Source organism: Synchiropus splendidus, chromosome 16 (genome assembly GCF_027744825.2).
Source record: "Synchiropus splendidus isolate RoL2022-P1 chromosome 16, RoL_Sspl_1.0, whole genome shotgun sequence".
Lineage (NCBI taxonomy): Eukaryota > Metazoa > Chordata > Actinopteri > Syngnathiformes > Callionymidae > Synchiropus > Synchiropus splendidus.
The window spans coordinates 8,410,089-8,434,658 of NC_071349.1; the positions used below are offsets into that span (position 1 = coordinate 8,410,089).

At 45.7% G+C, this 24,570-nt stretch overlaps 3 protein-coding genes across 5 annotated transcripts; 2 read left to right on the forward strand and 1 right to left on the reverse strand.

Annotated features, from left to right (window-relative positions):
* The first annotated feature begins 130 nt into the window (after window positions 1-130).
* On the forward strand, window positions 131-3,157 carry LOC128747476 (homeodomain-interacting protein kinase 1-like). The gene is made up of 7 exons (XM_053845379.1): window positions 131-713; window positions 1,356-1,537; window positions 1,610-1,733; window positions 1,836-1,901; window positions 1,978-2,037; window positions 2,102-2,289; window positions 2,368-3,157. The coding sequence occupies exons 1-7, from the start codon at window positions 321-323 to the stop codon at window positions 2,432-2,434; spliced, it is 1,080 nt and encodes a 359-aa protein (XP_053701354.1). The 5' UTR covers window positions 131-320; the 3' UTR covers window positions 2,435-3,157.
* LOC128747475 (homeodomain-interacting protein kinase 1-like) lies at window positions 3,087-7,726 on the reverse strand. 3 transcript variants are annotated; one of them, XM_053845377.1, is made up of 9 exons: window positions 6,738-7,726; window positions 5,986-6,361; window positions 5,492-5,673; window positions 5,293-5,440; window positions 5,042-5,152; window positions 4,483-4,545; window positions 4,231-4,418; window positions 3,953-4,168; window positions 3,087-3,489 (listed from the first exon to the last, which is right to left on the reverse strand). In XM_053845377.1, exons 2-9 carry the CDS (start codon window positions 6,358-6,360, stop codon window positions 3,321-3,323), a joined length of 1,452 nt encoding a protein of 483 aa, XP_053701352.1. In that variant the 5' UTR covers window position 6,361; window positions 6,738-7,726; the 3' UTR covers window positions 3,087-3,320. The 3 variants fall into 3 exon arrangements, with proteins under 3 accessions (XP_053701352.1, XP_053701350.1, XP_053701351.1); XM_053845375.1 differs by having other exon boundaries at window positions 3,089-3,489; window positions 6,967-7,715; XM_053845376.1 differs by having other exon boundaries at window positions 3,090-3,489; window positions 5,293-5,416; window positions 6,967-7,707.
* atr (ATR serine/threonine kinase) lies at window positions 7,436-24,183 on the forward strand. Its single transcript, XM_053845374.1, has 48 exons — window positions 7,436-8,277; window positions 8,380-8,471; window positions 8,782-8,934; window positions 9,004-9,905; window positions 9,987-10,114; window positions 10,316-10,492; window positions 10,591-10,754; window positions 10,834-10,986; window positions 11,877-12,075; window positions 12,148-12,392; window positions 12,890-13,086; window positions 13,166-13,266; window positions 13,337-13,508; window positions 14,230-14,385; window positions 14,489-14,683; window positions 14,843-14,938; window positions 15,020-15,109; window positions 15,398-15,493; window positions 15,573-15,703; window positions 16,082-16,225; window positions 16,295-16,388; window positions 16,449-16,574; window positions 17,054-17,260; window positions 17,338-17,451; window positions 17,525-17,640; window positions 17,732-17,852; window positions 18,073-18,210; window positions 18,279-18,447; window positions 18,625-18,791; window positions 18,975-19,139; window positions 19,268-19,359; window positions 19,450-19,541; window positions 19,793-19,970; window positions 20,096-20,281; window positions 20,352-20,511; window positions 20,732-20,911; window positions 21,092-21,234; window positions 21,316-21,413; window positions 21,481-21,710; window positions 21,772-21,906; window positions 21,973-22,173; window positions 22,576-22,719; window positions 22,820-22,970; window positions 23,049-23,205; window positions 23,277-23,430; window positions 23,501-23,652; window positions 23,793-23,898; window positions 23,962-24,183. Exons 1-48 carry the CDS (start codon window positions 8,225-8,227, stop codon window positions 24,133-24,135), a joined length of 7,794 nt encoding a protein of 2,597 aa, XP_053701349.1. The 5' UTR covers window positions 7,436-8,224; the 3' UTR covers window positions 24,136-24,183.
* The last annotated feature ends 387 nt before the right edge of the window (window positions 24,184-24,570 follow it).

Here is a 24,570-nt window from a genome sequence, read left to right on the forward strand (position 1 = left end):
TCTTTGAGGGGAATAAGTGGCTCATGAATTAAAGGTGTGACATCACACAGCACATGATGGGGATAAAAAACATCAAAGTCTAAATGTATTATTTAACACTTTTTTCCACGTTTGTCTGTGCTGTTCTCTGACCTGTCCATGGAGGTCGCTGAAAGTTGCCATTGGGTCTGCTGACAAGCAGATTGGTGACTGGATCCTGTCAAACAAAATCCTCTTTTTTTATCATAACTGATGAACCATTGGGCTTTCAGCTGATCTTGATTCCTGTGTTCCACCGCATCTTTCTATAAACCTCTAATATTTCCAAGTATGGATTATCGATGAATACTTCATGCAGCATGAGCCCCTGCAGCAAGGTTGGGCGCATGATCTTCTCCTCCTCCTCGGCCTACATGGTGGAGAAAGTCCTGGGGACTGGAGCGTTCGGAGAAGTCTCTCAGTGTTTAAACCTTACGACGTTTAAAAGAGTAGCTCTAAAACAAACCAGGAGAAGCACCTATAATGAACGGGCAGAGAGGGAGGTCCAGATCCTGAAGACTTTGCAACAAAGCAACTCGCACAGGTACAACATCGTTCGGTGGCACGAGGCCTTCGTCTGGGAAGGATGCTATTGTCTGGAGTTTGAGAAGCTGGATGTCAATCTCCTGGAATATCTGCGGCGGAGTAAATCTGGGTCCCTGAAGCTGCAGGAAATTCGGCCGATTCTGCAGCAGGTCGGCTTCTACTGCTCCCTTTCACACACAGTTCCCATTGTTAGTCGTCTGTATGAATGAAAAACGTTTGCAAATTATCAATGGAATCTATACTTTTTCAAGATATACAATGGCTTCTGCCTGTCCAGCAGTGGCTCCATTGAGTCGGATGACTGTTCTCATACTGTCTTTGCTGTCATTACCACTCTATCAACCTCCAGCTGCAAACTCATGATCCTGCCTGACCTCTTCTTCATTGTCTCAATATTCTTCTACTAAAAGGTGTTGCTCTTTTTCGTCTGAGCCATGATAAAAAAAGGACTAAACCTCCAGAGTTTCAAACCACGCTTCCACTTGGTTTACTTCTGCCAAAATATCCTGTATCCGTATTCCCTGCTCTTCCTTTTCTCCCTCTGTCTCTCAATTCTTTTCCATCATCATCTGCTCCATCTTCTTCCAAGAGGAGCTTCTGAGCTTCTGTTCCTGTGCTGGTCGACACACAGCTTCTCCAGGCTCCTCAGGTTCTCCCACACCAATGTGAGGTGGTGAGGGCCAGAACCCATTTTATAAAGGCAAAATCCTAGTGACAATTTCATCACGTGATCAATTTCATCGACACGTCTACTCTCTTTCACATGACTGTGACCTCTCCCTCCGATACAGTTGGCCACGGCGCTCCAGTTTCTGCAGAGTCTGAAGATCGTCCATGCAGATCTGAAACCTGAGAACATCATGATGGTGGATAAGATGTGCAAACCGCCCCGAGTCAAACTCATTGATTTTGGATTGGCAATCCCAATCTCTGAGGTGCATGCTGGGAAGAAAATCCAGACCCTGTGGTACAGGTATCAGTCCAGTTGTTGGATCTGAAGCGTTCTGATATGTGGGGTTTCATTGGTGGCTATTGTTCCCGTCAGAGCTCCAGAGATCCTGCAGGGGGCAGCATTCAACGAGACTATCGACATTTGGTCCCTGGGATGCATTGCAGTGGAATTATTTTTGGGAAAGCGGCTGTTCGCTGCTTCTGATGAACATGACATGGTGAGTGACCAGAGGAAGGGATGAGGGTCTTCAAGTAGGTAGCCCAGTATTCAGAGTACATTTATTAGTTTAACATCTTCGTCCATCGTCTCTTGTCCTCAGGTCAACCAGATCTCGCATATATTGAAGCAGCACTCGTGGATAAGCTCCAAGCAGAGCCAACAACGTGTGAGAACTTTTATTTCACTGTTCTGTATGATTTAGTTCAATGGGAACTTGGATTGTGATACAGTTTCTGGTTCAGGTGCCGTCCATGGCCAGGCTTGAGTCCCACGCCATAAATGATCTCAACGACCTTCTGCTGGTGAGTGAGACTCAGCTCCGCTTCTTCTACTCTCAAAATAACTTTGTTTCAATAACTGCTCCAGAGGGTTCCCAGGAATCACCATGCAGGAGATGAAATGTGGGCCGAGCTGAAGGACAGGATGAGATTCGTGGAGCTGATCGAGAAGATGCTTGAAATAGATCCGAGCCATAGAATCACCCCAACAGAAATCCTTCAGGACCCCTTCCTGACAATGAACCACCTCGTGTTTCCCTTCGACCACACCGCATAGTAAGTGTCCACGGAACCTGCTCAGTAACGTTCAACCTCGAGATCATCTTGATGAGGTCCTGCTCTCTTCTCCTCCAGCTACAGAGCGTGCATAGAGCAGATGGATTTTAGCAAAACACAGCAGAAGGAGAACAAGCTGGGTTAATAGCAAAGACTTCGGGACCTCCAACCATTGGAAAACAACCACAACATGGCCCGTACTGACTGAACAGAGAAGAAGATCTGAAGCATGTGAAGATGTAAGGAAGGCGTGTTTCACCTCAAGGATTCACTCTCGATGGGGACTTGGACACGTGGGCCGCATTACATAAGGAGACTGGGATATCAAGCCAAACCAATGGCACGAAGTCTAAAATGAAACTTCAATCTTGCTACTATGATGTGAAAAAACCCAAGAATAAATAGGAAAAACTGTAATGTGATATGCTTAAAATGTCTTCTGCTTATATATTGCTTCATTTAAAATAAAAATTAACATAGTCCTAAATATCTTTAAGTGGTTATCTTAGCCACTGGGTAACATTTATTTTGAAGATTATTTTAACATTTTAATAGAACTATTATTGGCTATAGGGGAGGAATATAGACAAATTGAATGGTAAAATAAATACTTATACATTTAAATAGAAATAAATGCTAAAATGCTGTCTTCACAAGGGCCTCATGCGGCCCCCGGGCCACACTTTGCTGACGTGTCTAGAAAAAACGAGTCTCACGCCATCATGCTGCATCTCATGTACATTCCTGGTTGTGATCTAATGAATGATGTTGACAAACCCAAGGACTTTCAAGAAATAGTATTTATTATTGTCTAACAAGTACAATTGGAAGTTAACCATGAAATATTTACAATGACAGGAGAATATATTGTGTTGAAGTATAAAAACAAATGTGCTCCACATGTTTAACGTCCACCATTAAAGGTTTCTCACTCATTTTAAAAAGGTTGTCAAATTCACGTGTTTCTACATGTCTGGTGTGACTTCCTTTCTTCGCTGGCTCCAGATGAACAGGAGCCGAATGTCAACAGTTCAGAGCTTTTTTATCACTGAAACGGGAACAAATGAATGCAGTCCGAGATCGTGATGCGAAACACACTGATGCACATCGTCTGCCAGATCCGCTTGCTTGTGGCTGGGTTCAAGTGTCGATCCACATTTCACCTTGCTCCGGTTCTTTTTCACATTGTTCTTGAGAGACCTGTTGACAAACGATATTTAAGATTTCAATGGCTTGAGCAGTCAGCACTTGCTGAATGGATCCTCGCTCTTTTATTTGAACTTTAGGGGGCACTAGAAGAAGAAATAACACAGCATATGCATTTAATGAAAGTTATTTTTTTGTCATAATACTTATTTATATTTTATCTGTCATTTTTGCAATTTTGTAAACAAGGAATTTCCCTGTAAAGAATATGTGCTCTAATCTAATGTGTTTTTTTGTTTATCCGATGTGGCTGCTTTATGTACAGTAAACTGTAGTTTTACTGTCTAGTGTCTTTAATGTTTTTTATTAATGTTTGCTGCTGTCAAGTCTTCCCCATGATAGGAAGAATGAAGGCGATCTAATCTCATGATCGACGGCTAAATTATTATTGAAGGTATGAGTACGCTAAAGTAGGAAACCCACTGTACATGCATTAAATATGAAACCAAACTATCACCTGCTGCTGTTGTGTTTCTTTCTTTTCTTGCGAGGACCCGGGTCGGTGTTGTCAGGGGCGGGTCGTTCCACACAGTTCAACCCATCTGGTTTAGGTTCTGAGCGGCGAGACATAGGCGCGTCCGTTCTGCTGACCCCGGATGGTTGACCTTCCGAGGCGGGTTCTGGAGAGGCGGGGCCATCGGAGGACTCCATGAAGTCCACGCAGCTTTCAAAACTAGAAGAGAACCGACCTCTGACTAACCGCGACGACAGCAGCACAGTTCATTGGACACTGACTATGAGGTGTCGACGAACATCCAGTGGAGGTGGCTCATCGTCACGAAAGGGTCCTGCAGGATCTGGCCTGCTGTTATTCTCTTCTCCGGCTCGATTTTCAGCATTTTCCCAATTAGCTCGATGAACCTCACGCGGTCGTTCAGCTCGGCTCCGATCTCCTTCCCTGTGCTCTTATCGAATGGCACAATCTAAACAAGAACAAACAGCTGACTCAGCAAGTTCAACTGTGAATCATAAAGGTCGCTGACGTACCACCAGAAGATCATGGAGGCTGTTTATCACGTGGCTGTCACATCCATTAGTTTCAGGTGGAGTCTGAAGAACATCACAAACACACTTGACATAAAAAGTAGAAAATATATGCAGTCATATTTGGACATATTTAACATCAGAAACCAGGTATCTAATCCAAAAAAATGAATCTTTGACTGCTATCCTCAGTGGAGTTTGGACACTCCCAAACAGGTCCTGACACTAATAATCTACTCTTGTCTTTCTGTCTGTCCGATTGTTTCAAACACAGACTATAGTTCACCCAAATCTCCCAGGTTCTCATCACTGCTGAGAACTAGATCCCCAACGCTACAGTTCTCTGAAGGATACAAGGAGTTTTCCATGTTTTTCTCAGTATACTTTGACGTGTGACTTGTAATGACGCAACCCATGAGTCTCCAAAATGGACTCTCAGGAGCACATTTTCAAGACTTCGTGTTGGAATCAGCTGCGTTTCTTGAGTCAAGGTGGACTCAGGGTTTATGTCCAGGCCATTTGAGACCAAACTATTTGACTCACAAATGTGTGAATTCCTCACCTTGGACGTCCACCGTCCTGTTATGTCGAGCTCGAAATATTCTGCAGACCGCAGCGCAGACATGAGCATGTAGTTTGGAGGGCTCTCCAAAGTGTGTGATATCCGTCTCATCTAAGAGAACGAGAGAAAAAAACAAGATATTTCATGACAATTTTTAATTCAAATATCAAATACAGAAATAAAAATGAAGAAAAAGCTATCAAACATTTTAGACCACAGATTACAGTTAAATGTATTGAATATTAGCTCACCATTTCAAACTCATCCTGAGCAGGAAACAGCGTCTGTCCCACCAGCATCTCCACTGCGATGCAGCCCAGGGACCACACGTCGATGATCTCGTTGAACGGAGCCCCCAGCAAGATCTCTGGAGCTCTACACAAAGGTTCGACCAAAACACTTGTTTGATGACACCCGGCATGTTTTCAACTGAGAAATCCCAACACGCACCTGTACCAGAGGGTCTGAAATATCTGACCTCGGTAGACTTCTGAGATTGGAATCGCCAAACCAAAGTCAATGACTTTGACTCGGGGCGGCTTTCGCTGCTCATCCACCAACATAATGTTTTCAGGCTTCAGATCTCCATGGACGATCTTTAAGCTCTGGAGAAACTTGAGCGCTGTAGCCAACTGCTCAGACAACAATGCTGTTAGCCATGTTTAGAAGAAAAAAATTAAATCACAAATTCAAAGCAAAGGTGTCAAGATGTATGCACTGTTGCCATGCTGTTGGGACACTGAGTTTATGAGCAATTATTTGTCTCTCTACATCAAATCTATACTAGATTTGAGATTTAAATTTTAAACGATCCTATTGCAGGCAAGTTAAATGCATTTGCTTTTTTAGGTCTCGCTTCCATGTTTCCTACAGGTTCACGTAGCTTCCATGCTGGGCACATGAAGAACAATTGAAGAAGACACAAGGCATACGTGAGGACAGACCTGCTGCAGAATTGGGCGGATCTCCTGCAACTGCAGAGCTCCAGAGTCTGTCTTCTGCATGTACTCCAGCAGAGTGACGTCCAGCTTCTCAAACTCCAGACAGTAGCATCCTTCCCAAGTGAACGCGTCGTTCCACCTGACGATGTTGTACTTGTCGGAGTTGCACTCCTTCAGAGTCCTGAGAATCTCCGCCTCTTCCATGGCTTGCTCGATATAACTGCTGTCCCGTGTCTGCTTCACCGCCACAGTTTCCACGGTGAGCAGGTTTTTGCACTGTGTCACCTCTCCGAAGTTCCCTCTCCCCAAGACTTTCTCCACGATGTAGGCAGAGGACGGAGAGTAAAACATGCGCCCGACCTTGCAGCAAGTTCCCATCCTGCCATGGATAAAATGAAAATAGAACTCAAGTTTAAATGCATAGTGCTTAAGGCAATGAGGCTTGTACCCACGACAGAATGTGTATCTTCCCTTATGAGCGGAGAGAAAAGAACTTCATATTTACAGAGTTATATAGAATTGACAGCATGAGGTGATTGAAAAAAAAAACTTGACCATAACATGGGGAACACATTCTAACAATAGCAACTTAAAACCCACTGCAACAGCGGCAAGTACTCTTTGAATTTCAATGACAATTTGACTGTTTTTTAATTCTCTTGCAGTAGTAGAACATTACAGATGTGTCAGACCCAGACATTGCAAGAGTGGCCACTGTATTTCAGTGCATGAGAGAATCAGCGCAGTTTTCTTACACAGTTGCTTTGGCAGTAGTTCCCAGCTATTTTCTTCCACAACAAACACCTTCCTCTCGTTCCAGCAGTCGGCTCCAAACCATCCCGTCTACTTTTATTAACCCCCGTCTCCTTTGATTCCCCTACATTAGTTTTTTGCATCACCTTTGATTCCATGTCATCACTCATTACTGACGCCCCTGCCAGTTTCTATGACCTAATCACGGGGCTGGGGCTGCGCAGTACTCACCTGGCTCCCTTCACTTTGGCCTTCAATCCTTGTCCCCTGCGCTTGCGCGCCAGCTCCATCCTCACTGCTTTGTTGGTTGGTTCTCAGTCCACGGCCATGTCAAACCTTTTACCACCTGCCTCCTGATGAAATTCAACTGTTTCCAAGTTGCATCTTCTGTTTATTTTAGTGCTATGTTATGTCTATGTGATCAAATCTGAGAGGACAACACTAGACTACGTTGTTTTGACTCACTTTTTGTGGATAGATTGTCACTAAATCTCACTGACCTCCCTGACAAGCAGCCTCTTGTCCTGGTGCAGATCTGTGCACCAGCACTATTCTCAACTCCTTTATTTATTCTCAGCTTTTGTCCCTGATATCCATGACTGACTTTAATACACGCGTTTGTCTTTGATATCTGCCTTTATTCTCCTGGCTCATAGGGGTTGCTTTGATATACAGTTCTCCTAGCACACAGAGTTCATGTAGCAAACCCTCTGAACGCTTCAGCAAATGTGCGTGCAAATTGAGTAAAATAGAAACTATTTGATTAGATTATACTTCCTTGTTGTTTGGTCTGAGAGTGACATAAAGATGAGGAGACGTCTCTGTGAGTGGATGAAAGAGAACGATGGCCAACCAAAGTGGAAGCCTTCTTTTAGGATGCGACTTGGTGATATGAGAATTTAAAACGAAAACATATTACTGCAATAAATAAATAGAATTCAAATTTTGTGGCTGTAACTTTTTTCTGTCGATAATATTGTGTAAACATACAGATCACTTCAGTAAAAGTAAGTAAGTAAAAGTACAGTTAAATACTTGAGCATGTAAGCAGAAGTAAACATATTCATTTCTTTTCTTTTTTTGCTACTTAAGCAACAGTAACAAAGCATAAGTGAAAAGATTACTGGAGCATTGAGATTTGTTTTTTTATAGCAAGCTAAACTAAAATATTTAGGGCGTTTTTTAAGAACAACGCTGAAGGTAAGGTAACTCAAGTAAAAGTAAAAAGACTTCAAAAAAAAAAAACTCTGTCAGAAGTATATTATTCAGAAATAACACAAGTACAAAACAGGTGTAACCGTTCATACCCACCTCTGCACACATGCTCCGTTGGTCACTCGCGAGATTCCGTAGCATAACAATGACGTCATCACGGAGCGAAACTTTTGACGGCGTGCATGCAACTACCGCGCTCCAAACAACCCAAATATGATTATGCTTCCTCGAAATTAAAAAAATAAGCAGCGAGGCACAACTTCTAACGTTAAAAATGGAGGGTCTGGAGATGTCGGCGATGATACCGGCTCTACAGGAGCTAGCAAGGTTAGCAAGTGGCTAAAGTTGAACAACCGAACAGAATAACAATAATTATTTTTGTCTGACGCTGATGCTTTTGTGTGCTTTTAATGTGGCCTATAATTTCAGTTCCAGTGCGAGCGATTATGACCAAGCTGTGCAGAAACCGAGACAGATCCTCTGCCAGTTTATTGACAGGATCCTGACAGATGTGGACGTTGGTGAGTCTGTTTAGACGTCATTCAGTCATTCAGAAACAAATCGCCATGCTTTCAAATGTCACATCGAACTCGTAATGAACTTGATTAACAGATGCTCACGGACACCTGGCTTGTTTTCAGAAGTGGATATGAACTATTACAACTTCATTCAGTGAAACTTAAACATCATTGTAGGAATTGTTGTTGCGTTTGCAATGTATTGTCAATGACAACACGTTGTCTGTCTAAGAACGAGTCGTCCCCTGACCTCATTTGTCCAGAGGTTAGGCTACTTCACGGTTAGTATACAGCGTTAACTTTCTTCTTTCAGTTGCTATAGGGCTGAACAAAAAATCCTCTTCTGAACCAGCCTGCGTCATGTTGCTGGACTTTGTGCAACATATAATAAAGTCTTCGTCCCTCATGTTTGCCAACCCGGCCTGCCGACCAGCTGAATATCCCGACACCACAAAGAGTTGCTCAGGTAGGACCCGTGTTTTGATTCGTCCCCGAGAAATAGCCTGTTTACTTCAAATCCCTGCTTGTGCTGCAGACTTTACCAAATGGGTGGCAGTGCGTCTGCTCCGTGTGACCGCCGCCCCAGATTGTGACATCATCCACCAGCGAGTGTCTGGCGTGCTTCGCTCTTTGCTGCACACTTTAAGAGTCAGAGCTTCATATATTTTCAGCTGCCTCATTCAGGAGTTGATCCTGCTCGCGGAGGATCTCAGCAACATCCTGTACACCCATGTTTGCTCACTCGGTGGCCCAGAGACACTTTTGTATCACCCCATGCCGAATCAGTGGCCTGTCACACTGGAGCGTTTTTGTGTTTCACACCTCTCCTCCTCATCCTACCTCACCCCATCTCCACTGACTCTTTCCTCATCTGCATCTCTGGAATCCCTCACTGTAGTCGTGATCGACGTCATCACTGACAGCCTGAGAGGGGTGCTGTCCCCGCGGGACCTGAGTACCCTCTGGGAGACTGGGTGTGCTATAATGTGTAATGGAAACCTCCGCCTGCGTAAGGCCTGCTTGGTCATGCTCAGAAGACTGGTGGAGCTTGGTGGCTTCCCCCAAACTCAGGGCCACGACTTCTTCACTGCCTACCTTCATCTGCTGGATATACACCCTGACATGTACGCAACAAGTTCTAATGAGCCTTATGAAGGGGAGCTGCTGAATCTGACCCGCTGCCTCTTTGACTCACCGAATGTTGCTCCCACTCACTTTGAGCAGATCTATCTCTCGCAGCTGTTCGAGTGCATCTGTTCACTCGGAGAGACTGGAACCAAGATGGGCAAAGAAATGATGGAATGTTTGTGTCTCTTGTTTAATTTCTGCCTCTCTGCTGCACAAAGTAGCAAGAGTGAGTCCGTATTAAGAAGGCGGCGGGTTGCAGAAGTGTGCCGGAGACTAGCCTGCAGTGTTGGAACCACAAGTCAAGCTGAGGTTTGCATTTATTTTTGCCTAGTTATCTATTTCTTAAGGAGAAAAGTGTGCTAATCTTTGGCTTGTATCCGGTGTTCTCAGTGTGTTGAAGGGTTTTTCCAAGCAGCACTTAAATCTGAGGCTGAAATTGTGATGCGAGAGTTGGATGATGGTGAGACAGTCGCAAAGAAGTTGTGCAGAACTGCCACAAGCTCAGATGCAGCAGTGACGTGAGTGTGTCAACATCAGTTTCTTCCTGCAACAATTTATCACTGATGAATGTACATGAAAGCCAGGTTGAGCCTCATGGTTGTCACATATTAGGGATCAAATCCATGTGTGACTTAATATTATTATGAGTTGAATGTTCTGGTTAAGACCCACTGTTGGAGGCCAGGAATTCTAATGTTTTGCATATGTGTGTCCTGAAGTGAGGTGGACATGCGTGTCTGCAGTGAGGTCTGGGCTGTAGCCAGTAGCCGGCTGGATGAATTGCTGGTATTTCTGAACTCTGATGCCTGTCAGCCAGAGTCTGCAGAAACTCTCTCAGCTCTGCAGGGGGTGGCACTGATCCTGCACCTGTCTGCTGCCTGTGTCTTTCCCACCAGGTGAGTACAACCACCAAGTATCACTCTCTTAGTTTAGTTATTTATTTTTTATTCCCCTTCCAAATCTATTGACGTTAAAACTAACCTTCTGTCTGCAGCTCCGCACCTCTCCTCTGGGTGTCTGCTAAGACTCTCAGCTGCATCCTAGATATCTGCCAGTCTCTACTGGACGGAGGCTCAAAGCCTATTACAGATCATGATTACTATCAGGCAGTTGTCCAAACAAGCATCCAGGCACTGGACTGTGGGCTCTACCTCACCAGTAAGACTCTGAGAGCATTGCAGCATGACTTCTATTTCATTTTCATTCTTCAACTGAAATGCTGTGTTTTCATGTGTAGCGAACAGCCCAAGTGAGCCTGCACTCCAGTTGCGTGTGTGTGCTCTCTTGTCGCTCCCCTGGGTGCGTGACAACATGACTGGGTCTGCATTTCAGAGTTGCAAGTTCCCCTCCTGGGTTTCTGTCCTGGCTCAGAGGCTCACCCCCTGTTTTTGTGAGTATTTATGTTTTGTGTAAATTATTAAGTTATCTTTTTCTTTCGGCTTCTCCCTTCAGGGGTGGCCTCAGTGGATCATCTTCCTCCATCTCACCCTGTCCTCTGCTTCCTCTTCTCTCAAACCTACAATCATCATGTCCTCCTTCACCATGTCCATCAATCTTTGGCCTTCCTCTCCACCTTCTACCTGGCAGTTCCAACATCTTCCTACCAATGTACTGGCTCTCTCTCCTCTGTACATGTCCAAACCATCTCCATCTAGCCTCTCTGACTTTGTCTCCTAAACACCTGACCACATGTGCTGTTATATACTGGTTCCTGATCCTATCCATCCTGCTCACTCCCAGAGAGAAGCTCAGCATCTTCGTCTCTGCTACCTCCAGCTCTGCCTTTCCAAACCATACAACATTGCTGGCCTCACCACCCATTTGGACACTTTCCCTTTCATCCTTGCCGACACCCTTTTGTCACACATCTCACCTGACACTTTTCTCCAATGCTTCCATCCTGCCTGCACCCGCTTCTTCACCTCTTTCATTTTTTATTGAATAAAATACTTAAGTTCACCCGCATAATCTTGCCTGTTAATTTTAGATCAACTTTTTACTCTTTATTAAGGTTATTTTGATCAATGAAATGTAGAAATGTTTCACCGTGAGGATGTGTCCAGCTTAACTTCGGCGAATAAAATATTTTTTTAAAATGTATTTAGCAGTTATTCTATTTAATTTGTAAGTGAAGTGATACCTGATGAGCTTGACCGTCTTTTCACTTAATACGTACGCTGGCAAATGAACGCGTATGACTTTTCTGCCCAGCCAGAAGGAAATGCTCTTTTAAATATGTAAGCAAAGTGTCTGTAATTGCTTCCTACTGTCGCTCTCCAGCCGCTGAAATCCAGTCTCACTGCGTGTCTCTGTTGGCTGTGCTGGGCCGGGACGTGTGCCCGAAGTGGCGAACCTTTGTGTTTTCTGAAGCACTGCAGAGTGGAGATGCTACCGTGAGATCAGCAGCGGTCCAGGCCTTTCCTCTCCTCCTTCATCACCTGGAACCTAAGCGCCACAGCATCATCAGCACGCATCTCCTGTACGTTCAAACAAAAATGGTGCACATAATTTGTTTTTATAATCACTTGAAACTCTATTTCTGTTGACGCAGTCCAAAGTTGGAGGATGACTCAGAGCTTGTGAAGAAGGAGATAGCTAGAATCGTTGGTCACCTCAGCTGCATCCAGTCAGGACTTTCTGCACTCACTTCTTCCCAGTCCAAATGTCCAGTTCTCTGCCGCCGTCTACATCTCACTGCTCAACATTCTGGAGACGTTGTCCCTTCACTCAAGGCGTCCTTCGTCAAACCTTTCCTTCCTCTGCTGGGTGTCAAAGCTCCCAGTGCTGTTAAACTAGGTATGTCCTGCTCTTTCACTTTTCACTTTCTCAGATGTTTCATTTTCAGATTTTTCTTGCCCTCTTCTGGGCACATAGACAGTTTTAAAAATGTGAGGTCCAAGCGTTCAATGACACCAATTTTTCAAACTTGAATTACATGTTTGGATTAATTATTTAATATATTTGTTTCTTATATTTTTATTATTTATTATATTATATGAAGGGTTCATTCTTCATGAGGTTGGAGGAAGCCTTAACATGTAACACAGTGTTTTAAATCATAGATCGTAAAATATATGCTACATTTATGCTTTTTCAAGTTTTTCTATGTATCATCTTTTGTGCTAGTCTGGAGCTGTATCATAACACACTGTCACATTTGTTTTGGTAAAAAATGAAAAACCAAATTTTGAACTGCCCACACCCCAAATCAAAAATCATTGAGCATGTATGTTACGGTCCGTTTTTTGCACTTGCCTTTTATTAACCATCTGTTTTAACATTTGCATTTCTAGCATTCCTGGAAGGTCTCCCTCACCTCTGTCAGCATGTGAATCTGGTTGGAGAGGACAGCGTCTCCCGGGCAGTTTTGTCTTCTGTGTTCGGTCTGATGGAGGATTCTGACCCAGCGGTCCGAACTCAGTTTGGCCAGTGCGTTCGCTTCCTGTTAACAGAACCCACCAAGAGCTCCCAAGATCAATCTTTCTGTGAGGTAAGTTGAAGCAAAAGTGACAACTAAAAGGAGAGAAGATTTTACAAGTTAAGGTTTTTCTTTTTCATGGTCACACCAGTTCCTGGTTGCTCGACTGAAGGAGGCTTTCAACAATGCGAGGGTTAATGGAGATGATGACTTGCGCAACACTCTCATCTTCACCACAGGAGAGATTGGCAGGTACGCTTATCGGCGCTCTCACTCTTCACACGTTATGATGTTGAGTCATGACTGAACCTTGTCCGTTCAGAGCCTGCGAGGGAAGTTTGGTGTCCTTCTCCCTTCTTCGGCTGCTTCACTGTCTTCTGTCCAAGTCATCGTCGGTTTCTGTGGCTGCCTACACTCAGATCCGAGTCTTGGCTTCTGCCAAGGGACTCAAACTACAAACCCTCTTCATTCAATACAAGAACCCAATTTGCCAGGTACCACGAGCCAGATGTGTTTGTTTTTGATGTCAGGGATGCAGCAACAAAACTTTTTTGAGAGGTGTTTGTCCATGGAGTTATAATATGGGTCCACTGCGGTCAGTCAAGGTCACAGATAGAACGCAAGCCCCCCATTCATTGCCCTGTCATAGTGAGCCTTTACTTGTCTGTCATGGTCTACTCAGGTAAGGAACCAGCAACAGATCATGGGCAACCTGTCACACACATGGCTGAGCTGAGGTCAGCAGAAAATGAATACTGCTCTCAAAGCAAATTTCTCAACATCAACAGCTTCAGATGGAAAAAGTTCCTCGACCGCTGGAGACCAGGGCCACATCTGTATATGCTGGTCTGTCTGCTGTTCAGTGTAGGTGTTACGTCACCACTTTCTGAGGAAGATTTGGTTAATTAAATACTTTTGAAGTATAAATGGCCCTTGTTTGAATCTCAGTTAGCAATGTGAGAAGCTGCAGTGGACCTCAGATGATAGCTGGATGGAAATAATGACATGGACTGTGCCTGGAGTTAAGAATTAAAATGACCTTTGTTCTTGGTCTGAGATATAAATATTTCTCATTTGTCTGTGTGTGTTTGATCCAAACTGCTCTGCTGTAAATATAATAGTGGTCGTAATGTTTTTGATGACAGTACAGTAAGTTCATTGAATTCTGAAACAAGTGTCATTGGACTTTACACAAATCTCTTTGTCCTTGTTCAGTTCCTCGTCGAGTCACTTCACAGCCGCCATGCGTCAGCCCTCCGCAACTCCCAGGACCAGGGCAGTGAGTCGGCCCATCAGAGAGAGCTGGCCCTGGACATCCTGGCTCAGATCGCGCACGCGTTTGACTTCCCAGACCTCCATCGCTTTCTGTCTGTAAGCACAGTTATTCATCCAACCAAATACATGCAGCAGCTTTTTGATCTCTCGTTCTATCATTGAAACTGTTGATGACATTGATGTTCATGTCTGTGTGTAGCGCACCCTGCAGGTCCTCCTGCCCTACCTGGCTGCGAAGGCCAGCACCACTGGCTCCGCTCTCATCCGTACCCTGGCTAACGAACTGAAGGCAAACCGGAGAGAAATGCTTCTCAGCAACTTCAAGTACATTTTCAGCCATCTGGTCTGTTCGTGCACCAAGGAGGAGCTGAATAAGGCCTTCCACTACCTCCAGGTACTGAGGATTTTTACTTCATCACAACTGGAAACCCTCCACAAAAACCACTGCTTGTCTGTTGCTCTATAAGCTGATCTTTATCTTGCTTGACTTGTTTGTACCGCAAATACTTAATGTTTGAAAAGTACTTTATGAATCCATGTGAAACGTGTCCAGAGTGAGACGGCGATTGAACTGGGCTCACTGCTTCGGCAAGACTTCCAGGGTCTTCACAACGAACTGCTGCTGCGCCTCGGGGAGCAATACCAGCAGGTACAAACAACCGCCCCAACATTTCTTAGGTTTTGAATCTCATGTAATATAAATCAAGAAATCCTCAATATTGTTCTGCAGGTGTTTAACGGCCTTGCTATTCTAGCTTCGTTTGCATCGATCGATGACCCTTACCAGGGTCCCCGTGAAATCACAACTGCTGAGCGCATGGTAAGTGCTAATCATACTAATGCAGTGTACTGTAGTATTTAAAACAGCAGGTACTAAATCCTGAGTTTTCATCTAGTTTTACTGCAGCTAAAGCAAGGATCTATGTGTATTCTGTTTTACACACCAGAAAGGAGGAGAACTCTAGCTGTTGCGACTCTCCTTTCATGAGTGACTTCTTCTTTCTGTTTTACTTTCCAGCTCATATATTGTAGTTTTAACCTTCTTCTTGCTCGCATTTCCCACTATTTATTCAAATGCTTCGATCCTTTTCTACCTGTGTTGGGACAGGCGGACTATCTTCAACCAAAGCTCCTTGGAATTCTGGCCTTCTTCAACATGCAGCTGCTCAGCTCCAGACCTGGAGAGAAGGACAGGAAGAAGTTGGTGAGTGAATCATATAGTTATTTGTCAACAAAGACAGCGGTCCTTGTATTACTGATGTACACTTGTCTGTTGCACGCAGGTGTTGACCAGTGTGATGTCTTTAATGACACTGATGGGATCCAAGCACATCAGCTCTGTGAGAGTGAAGATGATGACCACGCTGAGGGCAGGCCTCAGATACAGAGAGGACTTCCCCCTGCTCTGCTGCCAGTCAGTACCTGCTGAAACGGAATATGCTGTTCACATGCTGGGTTGTGTTGTCTTCAGTGATGGAGGATACATGCTGTCTAGCAGCCTGCCATGATGACCTCCCTTATAATGTTGTGTAGAGATGTGACGCTGCTCAGAGGAGCGTCAAGTAATATGTTGGATGATGAAGGTTGAGTTGGAAATACCGGCAACCATTGTTGTTCAAGGATGGGATAGAAGTGACCATGACAAGTGTGACTAGGGAGGATGATGAAGATAGGTGAAGGTGGAGGAAGCTGACTTGCTGTGGCAACCTCTGGAGGGAATTTATTGAGGGCTTTTTCCTCTTAGCAGATGTTTCTCTGTCATGTTAATTTTTCCTCCCTTCTCTGTGGACAGAACGTGGGAGTGTTTTGTTCGAAGTGTGGAACCGACACACCTTGGTCCTCTGCTGAGTCATGTTATTGTGGCCCTCCTCCCGCTGATCCCCCTGCAGCCAAAGGAAACCGCTGCTATCATGCGTTTTCTGATCGTGGACAACAGGTGACTGTACTTTAGATGGTTGTATAGTCGTAGAAATACTTATTAGATCTTGTCTAACGGCTTCAACAGGGAAGAAGTTAGCGACTTCCTTCATGAGATCTACTTCCTACCGGACCACCCAGAGCTGAGGGACATCCATACTGTCCTGCAAAACTATAAGAAGGTTTGAATCTGATTTTTGATTTCATTGACAGTTTGTGTTTACAGTCTCTTGTCCCTCCAGCTGACGGCCAGCAGCAGCGACCTGGCAGCAGCTCTGCAACTATCAATGAGAGCCGTGCAGCATGAGAACGTTGACGTCAGGATTCATGCTCTCACGAGCCTCAGAGACTTGATGCACAGCAACCAGGTACACGCTTCAGCTGGATGCTCGTAACTTCCTGGACTCATTGTTAGTGTCCAGTTTTGTGTCATTTCACTTTAAATTAAATCAAATCTGAAAGCACTGAAAATAAATTTGTGAATACATATTGTGAATACAATATTTCTTGAAATAATAAATGAGCAAAACAGATTCTCTTGGCGGCCGGCCTACATATTGTACACTGAAGAGATACGTCAAAATAATTTAAATTATTATATTCCTTATTTATTACCATGTGTGTAGTTGTGATCGTCTGTTGTCTCTGTGCACACATTCACATCATGATCTCAGTGTGTGTTGTAAGTCGTCATTCCTCGTACGTCATTGCAAAAGCTACATCTTTCTACACTTTGATAGCTTCCACATGCGAGTGTACGCGTGTTAGAAAACAACGAGTCAACTGACTGTTTTCAGTGTGAAGAATCGCCATGAAAGTGCTACCATTTTTGTCTGTGTCCCAACAGGAGTGGCTGCTGAGGCAGGTCTGTGCGAGTGAAGCAGTGGAGCCAGTCATTTCCAGCCTGGTGTCGGTTCTGCTCAAGGGTTGCCAGGACTCATCCCCAGAAGCTAGGCTGCTCTGTGGCGAGTGTCTGGGGGAGCTCGGTGCCGTGGACCCTGGACGTTTGGACCTGTCACAGACACACACTCACGGCAATCGCAATACTTTTGTGGTACAGAGCTGTTTTTTCATTCATTCACTGTTTGCAACTTAATACAAAATATTCAAGTTTTTTTTCTGTCTGATAAGAGTGGAGTTGAAGATCCAAATTTTGCCTATGAACTTCTTACTGAACTGACTCGAACCTTTCTGGCCAATGCTGATGACGTGAGAGCCCAAGACTCTGCTGCCTATGCAATTCAGGTGAATCCACATAAAATCTAAACTTCTCATGTAAAAAAAAAAAAATCTGATATTTGATTGACACGTCCTGCAGGAACTGCTTTCGATTTTCCAATGCCGTGAGGCTCGAACAGACTCTCCCGGCCGCCGTCTTTGGAGGCGATTCCCGGAGCAGATCCAGGAAATCCTGGAGCCTCACCTCAACAGCAGGTGGAGGAAATGTTACTGTGTTTGTTGATACCATTTCCCACCCCCTTCCTCTTCAGTCGATCTTCACGATCATGCTCCATGAACTCTGCAGGTATAAGAGCAGCCAGAAATCTGTCAACTGGTCCAAACTCAAGAAGCCCTTCTACTTGAGTGAAAAAGGCAGCAAGTTCTCGGATTGGTCAGCGACCTGGGCCGGATACCTTATCACCAAGGTGAACCCAGCTTCTTTGTTTGACAGTAAAATGTACCCTCACCAGCTGATTGTAGCACCACTGTCGTATTGTATGAGGGACTATTTAATATTTTCAACGGTCAACGCGCTCTTGTTTGGTCAGTGAACTGAAATGTAATCTTTTTAGTTGCTGTAGGGGAAAAAACTTGCAGGAAATTCGATCATACTGCTATATAATTGACACATTTCTGGGCCACCAGGTGAGACACGAACTGGCCAGCAAGGTTTTCACCTGTTGCAGTTTCATCATCAAGCATGACTACAAGGTCACCATCTACCTGCTGCCTCACATCCTCCTCTACATGCTGCTGGGCAGCACCGAGACGGAGCAGCAGGAGGTACTGCTCCATCTACTGTCCGTCGTCTATAGAAGAAACACTGTCGATTAAATAAAATCCCACCGCAGGTGCGAGAGGAGATGCTCTCCGTGCTGACTGAAGGGGAGGGGCAAGATGCTGGAGCCCAGAAGACGACCTCCAGCCTCTCCCAACTCAGCACACAGACCGTCTTCAGCATGCTGTCTCACCTCACTCAGTGGAGTCGTCACATCCTCTACAATAAACCTAAGAGCGGCGGTAAAAAATCAAATCCAACAACACACCTTTAAAGGGATTCTCACCTAGTGCGACCCCAAAGTGGGTCATGAAGCTAGTTTCAGTTCAGTTTATAGACGGAATAGATTTAGGTAAAAAAAAAAAAGAACCTGTGCAAATGACTGTTGACCAGTTTTGGTTTTGCATGTTGCTTTCCAGAGGGCGGGGACTATGAGCGTATGGTGGTCTTCCTGAAGGGGATTCCTCAGGACGTCATGGCCAAGGCTTCACTCCGCTCCAAAGCCTACACTCGTGCTCTCATGCACTTTGAAGCCCACATCTTAGAAAACAAAGAAAACATCCAGGACCATCTCACTTTCCTGCAGGTGATGCAGTACACTGTATATCATTGCAAGGAGGTAGCTTTGTTTTGTTAAGAAATAACAGACGCCTCATCACCATGACATAAATGCATGATTGTATTGTAGCTCGAGACATCTCTTGATGCGATGCACCTGCTGAACCCTGCCGATCCAGACCTCCTGATCTGACTGCTGTCTTATTTCTAGACCCTGTATGCTGCAATAGATGAGCCTGATGGTGTGAGAGGAGTGAATGCTCTGCGGAGAGAAGAACCCTCACTTCGCGAGCAGATCCTGGAGCACGAGAGCATCGGGCTGCTCAGAGATGCGACAGCTTGCTATGACCGCGCCATCCAACTGGAGTCGGACCAGGTACAGTCTGTCCAGATCGTCCTAGATTTGAACAAAATAATTTCGTTTTTACATCAAGAGAGTTCAGATAAATATTCAGTGTGCTGTCAAACCTGATAATATAAAATTATTGTGCAATTTTTGTCTAGATTGGCCACTACCACGGGGTCATGACCTCAATGCTCGGCCTTGGTCAGCTGTCGACCGTCATTGCGCAGGTCAACGGAGTCTTGGCCAACAGGTGGGAACAAATGTGGAATTTTAATTTGGATTCCAAAAGGTTTCAGGAGCTGATGTTTGATAGAACTCAATATGAACCTGTGACTCGTAGGCAGGAGTGGAAGTCGGAGTTGAACACCTACAGAGTTGAAGCTGCTTGGAAACTCGGCAAATGGGACCTGGTCAAGGATTACTTGAGTTCAGGTGTTTATACTGGAACATTCTTAAAAATATTCTGTATTTTTTTTTTTTGTGATTTCTAGACCTTGAGTTCTAGTCTAATGAAACATTTTAGCGCTTCTGACCTCGTGTCTTGTGCTCAGTGGGTTGTGTTGAGAGGTAAAGGTGCTGCTGAATCACATACACACTTCTCATACATGCACTGTTTTTGAGTCACAATTACTCTGATGCTGCGTGAGAACACCCGGCAGATAACTCCCTGTTTTTCCCTCCAGACCATCAGTCCAGCAGCTGGGGGGTTAACCTCGGTCAGCTGCTTTTGTCCGCCAAGAAGCAGGACGCCAAGAGTTTCTACGAGAAGCTGAAGTCGGTCAGGAAGGAGCAGGTTGTCCCGCTGTCTGCCGCCAGCTACGAGTATGGGACCTACCAAAGAGGTTATGAGTACATAGTCAGGTCAGTCAGTCTGGATTTAAAGTGATTTTAACAATTCTGCCAAATAAAATTAACTAAAATCACACAGTTTCATCGTGAGAATTGTATGAACCATAATGATTCATTGCTGTCGGGTGTGTGTGCAGACTGCACATGCTCAGTGAGTTGGAACACACCTTTGCTGAGCTGAATAAGCAGAAGGATCTCCACCAAGTCAACTTCAACCAGGTTTCCTTGCACTGGTCTGACCGGCTGGAGATGACGCAGAAGTCCTTCAGGGCCAAGGAGCCGATCCTGTCACTCCGTCGAGCCCTCCTCAGCCTCGGATCCATGTAAGGCTGGCGCAACAAAGACGCACAGAGCCAGTCATCACCACTGATTTTTGTGGCGTTAAATCCAAAGGCCGATGAGCGAGGAGCTGATAGGAGAATCATGGCTGCAGAGCGCTCGAGTGGCTCGCAAAGGTGGACACCACCAGACCGCCTTCAACTGCCTTCTGAATGCTGAAAACACGCATCGAGCTGAGCTGGTCACCGAGAAGGCCAAGTGGCTGTGGTCCAAGGTACCAGCTCGTAACGGTTCCAGCTGTGTCTGACACCATTTGGATCTCTCTCGTGTAGCAGGCCATCAAAAGTTCTGTGTCCAAACTAACCAACACTGCACTTGTTTAAACTTTATGGTCACACTTGCAGAAATATTGTCCATCTTCTGGGTTAAATTGGTTTCATACTGACCCTGGTGTCTTTTTTTCTGCTGTCTCAGTGAAGCTTGTTTTTCCTCAGGGCGATGTTCACCAGGCTCTGATAGTCCTCCAGAAGGGCGTAGCGCAGTGTTTCTCTGACGATCAGCACCAGACGGACGCTCGCTCCCTGCAGACCAAGGGCAAGGCTATGCTTCTGGTGGGCCGCTTCATGGAGGAGACGGCCAACTTTGAGTCCAATGCCATCATGAAGGCGTATAAGGTGGGGCTCTTCTTGACCTCAATCTGAGCCCAGACCAATGTGTCCGACGAGGAGTAACATTCTTTAGTGTGGGGTTATTGCAGCTGCTGGATTAAAGGATTAAAGACGGGCTTCAGTGGTGCAAACTATTGGGCTGGTTCTAAATGCTGAAAAGTACCTGTGTCACATCTGCTACTGCAGGATGTCACCAGTCTGCTGCCCGAGTGGGAAGATGGAAACTTCTACCTGGCAAAGTACTATGACAAAGTGATGCCCATGGTCACTGACAACAAGCTGGAGAAGCAGGGGACCCTGATCCGATACATCATCACCTATTTTGGAAAGTAAGCACTTAAACTTTGGTGGAAGCTAAGTGTAGCCAGCTGCCTGCAGAGACGACTGACCCGGGTTGTGATCTGTCCCAGAGCACTGCAGTTTGGAAACCAGTACATCTACCAGGCGATGCCTCGCATGCTTTCGCTCTGGTTGGATTTTGGAGCCAAAGTTTGTGAGTGCGAAAAAGGTGAGTGTTTGAGGAGAGCAAAGTCAAGTCAGCACCTGAAACTGGATGGAGCGTCTCTCCTCCTCAGCCGGCCGAGCAGACCGACTGCTGAAACAGGACCTCAGCAAGATCAACTCAGTCATGACGGAGCACTACTCCAACTTGGCGCCGTACCAGTTCCTGACCGCCTTCTCCCAGCTCATCTCCCGGGTCTGTCACTCCAGCGACGAAGTCTTCTCCATCCTCATGAGCATCGTGGCCCAGGTCTTCCTGGCTTACCCCCAGCAGGCCATGTGGTTGATGACGGCAGTGTCCAAGGTGGGTCCTCACCTCCACCGGATGCGTGTAGCCTGACCTTCAGCTTGTGCTTCTGCTGCAGTCGTCCTATCAGATGCGGAAAAGTCGCTGCAGTCAGATTCTGAAAAAAGCCGTCAGTCTCAAGCCGTCGCTGGATAAATTCATCGTAGATGCCCAGAAGCTGACGGACTGGATGCTGGAGCTGTGCAACAAGCCGGTGCGCTAAATATGTGACGCAGCTTTGAAGTGAAGCCGCTGACCAAGTCCACACGTCGTCCTGCAGGTGGACGGCAACACTACCACCCTCAGCATGAGCGTCCACTTCAAGCCTCTGAAGCGTCTGGTGGAAGACTCCACCTTCAGCCAGATCCTCATCCCTCTGCAGGCCGTCCTCATCCCCACCTTGCCCTCCACAAGTGGCGCTAACACCAACCACGACGCCTTTCCAGGACACTGGGTGTACCTGGACAGCTTTGACGACACGGTAAGATACAGATGTCATTTCTTCAGGACAAGATGACCTGGTAGAAGTTACTCAACAGCACCTCCTTTTGGCTACACTTGGACTGACAGTTAGTCTTCTGTGCCAAGGGCCATTGAGGACAAACAGATAAATCAGTGCAGCTAGAGAGGAAGTAGAATACAGTACAAAATAAAAGCTGCTGGTTGCCTTTCAAAATAAATCCGAAATCGCCAGAGAGGAATCAAATCAGGTTTTTCTTCAAACCTTCTTTGTGTCTTCACTAGTGCACCTTGAGTTTGTCACCTCAAGTCCTGCACTACCCTCTCCAGACCACAAGAGCATGGTCCCACTCACTAGGTGGACTTCTGGTCTGAAGCAGTAATAATGTGGTTTGAAAGACCCTCAACTGTGATGCGCCTCCAGGTGGAGATCCTGACCTCCTTACAGAAACCTAAGAAGATCAGCCTGAGGGGGTCAGATGGGCGGAGCTACACCATGATGTGTAAACCCAAAGATGACCTCAGGAAGGACTGCAGGCTCATGGAGTTCAACTGCCTCATTAACAAGGTCAGAAGGTTCAGAACTTTGTTCAGACGTTTAGTGTGTTTTTCAATCTTTTTACACAGAAACTTTAACCCTGATTGTGTGTGTGCGTGTCCATCCTCAGTGCCTCCGCAAAGACGCCGAGTCCAGACGAAGGGAACTACACATCCGGACTTACGCAGTGATTCCACTCAATGAAGAGTGTGGGATCATCGAGTGGGTCAGCAACACTGCGGGACTGCGACTCATTCTCACCAAACTCTACAAGGAGAGAGGTACACTTGCTCCCCATTCCCCCCCAGCTTTGATGTTGTCACCAAGCAGAGACCCTTCTGGATCTGAATCTCCTTCAGGAATCTACTTGTCCGGTAAAGAGCTGAGGAAGTTGCTACTCCCGAAAACTGCTCCGCTGGAGGAGAAACTTCGAGTCCACAGGGACATGCTGTGTGCTCGGCACCCTCCAGTGTTCTACGAGTGGTTTCTCCAGACGTTCCCCGACCCTACTTCATGGTAAAAGCAGTGGAAATCCACTGTGTCCCCTTCTGACTACCAAAGTTCTGTACATTTGAATGCTCTCACAGGTACAGCAGCCGCTCAGCGTACTGCCGCTCGACCGCCGTCATGTCCATGGTCGGCTACATCCTGGGTCTGGGAGATCGCCACGGGGAAAACATCCTCTTTGATTCTTTCACTGGAGAATGTGTTCATGTGGATTTCAACTGTCTTTTCAACAAGGTTTGGTGTTTAATTTCTGCTTCACAGAAGGAGCACAATAATCACTGTCCTTTCCTCTTACCTCCACCAGGGGGAGACATTTGACGTTCCTGAGGTGGTTCCCTTCCGACTCACCCAAAACATGGTCCATGCGATGGGACCCATGGGCACGGAAGGTCTCTTCCGTCAGGCCTGTGAGGTCACCCTGAGACTGATGAGGGATCAGAGGGAGCCCCTCATGAGGTGAGAGGACCTCAACACACTTCGGTGTGAAGCACTGAGTCACATTTGTGTTGAGCATTTGCAGCTTTCAAGATCAGGCCAAAGGACTCAGCAGTAGTCTCTGTCTGAATTTGTCTCATGTGAATGTTTTCACTGTCAAGTGTTCTGAAGACCTTCCTGCACGACCCGCTGGTGGAGTGGAGCAAACCAAGCAAAGGCCTTTCTCGACCTCAGCCGAATGACACCGGAGAGATTGTGAATGAGAAGGTGATTGATGTGACCGTGATGAGGTGATGGTCAGTGTTGCTCATGTTCCTCTCTCTCTGTCAGGCCAAGACTCACGTGTGTGACATCGAGCAGCGGCTCCAGGGGGTGATCAAAAGCAGGAACAAAGTTCTGGGGCTCCCTCTGTCCATCGAGGGACACGTTCACTACCTCATTCAAGAGGCCACCGACGACAAACTGCTGTGTCAGATGTACCTCGGCTGGGGGCCTTATTTGTAGATATTTACCTGTTGCTCATCCAGAAGTAAAGAAGCGTTGTGTTCACAATCGCTGTGTCTTTTAATCTCTTAACCCGTCTGTCACTCACCTGCCCGTTCTAATCTGCTCTGTGTCTGTGCGACTGTTTTCTACTAGTCACATGACGTTTGGTCTCAAGAACTTAAAGGAGTTAACTAAGATGAGAATGTGGAGGGCGAGTGACCTCATGGCTCAGACTGGTGCTTGCGAGCCAATGTTTGTAACATCTGAGTCTGACAAGGCAACCTGCTTGAAAAGAGACCCTCATTCATTTACATTAAAATAGGTTTTGCTGTCTTCAGGTTTTTATGTGTCTATTGAGTCGGAACAGGGTCAGAATTACATCAGATACTCTCAGATTATTTTCGTTCTTTTTTAATCATGAGTTAGTGAGTTTCTACAATGTAGGAATTGTAA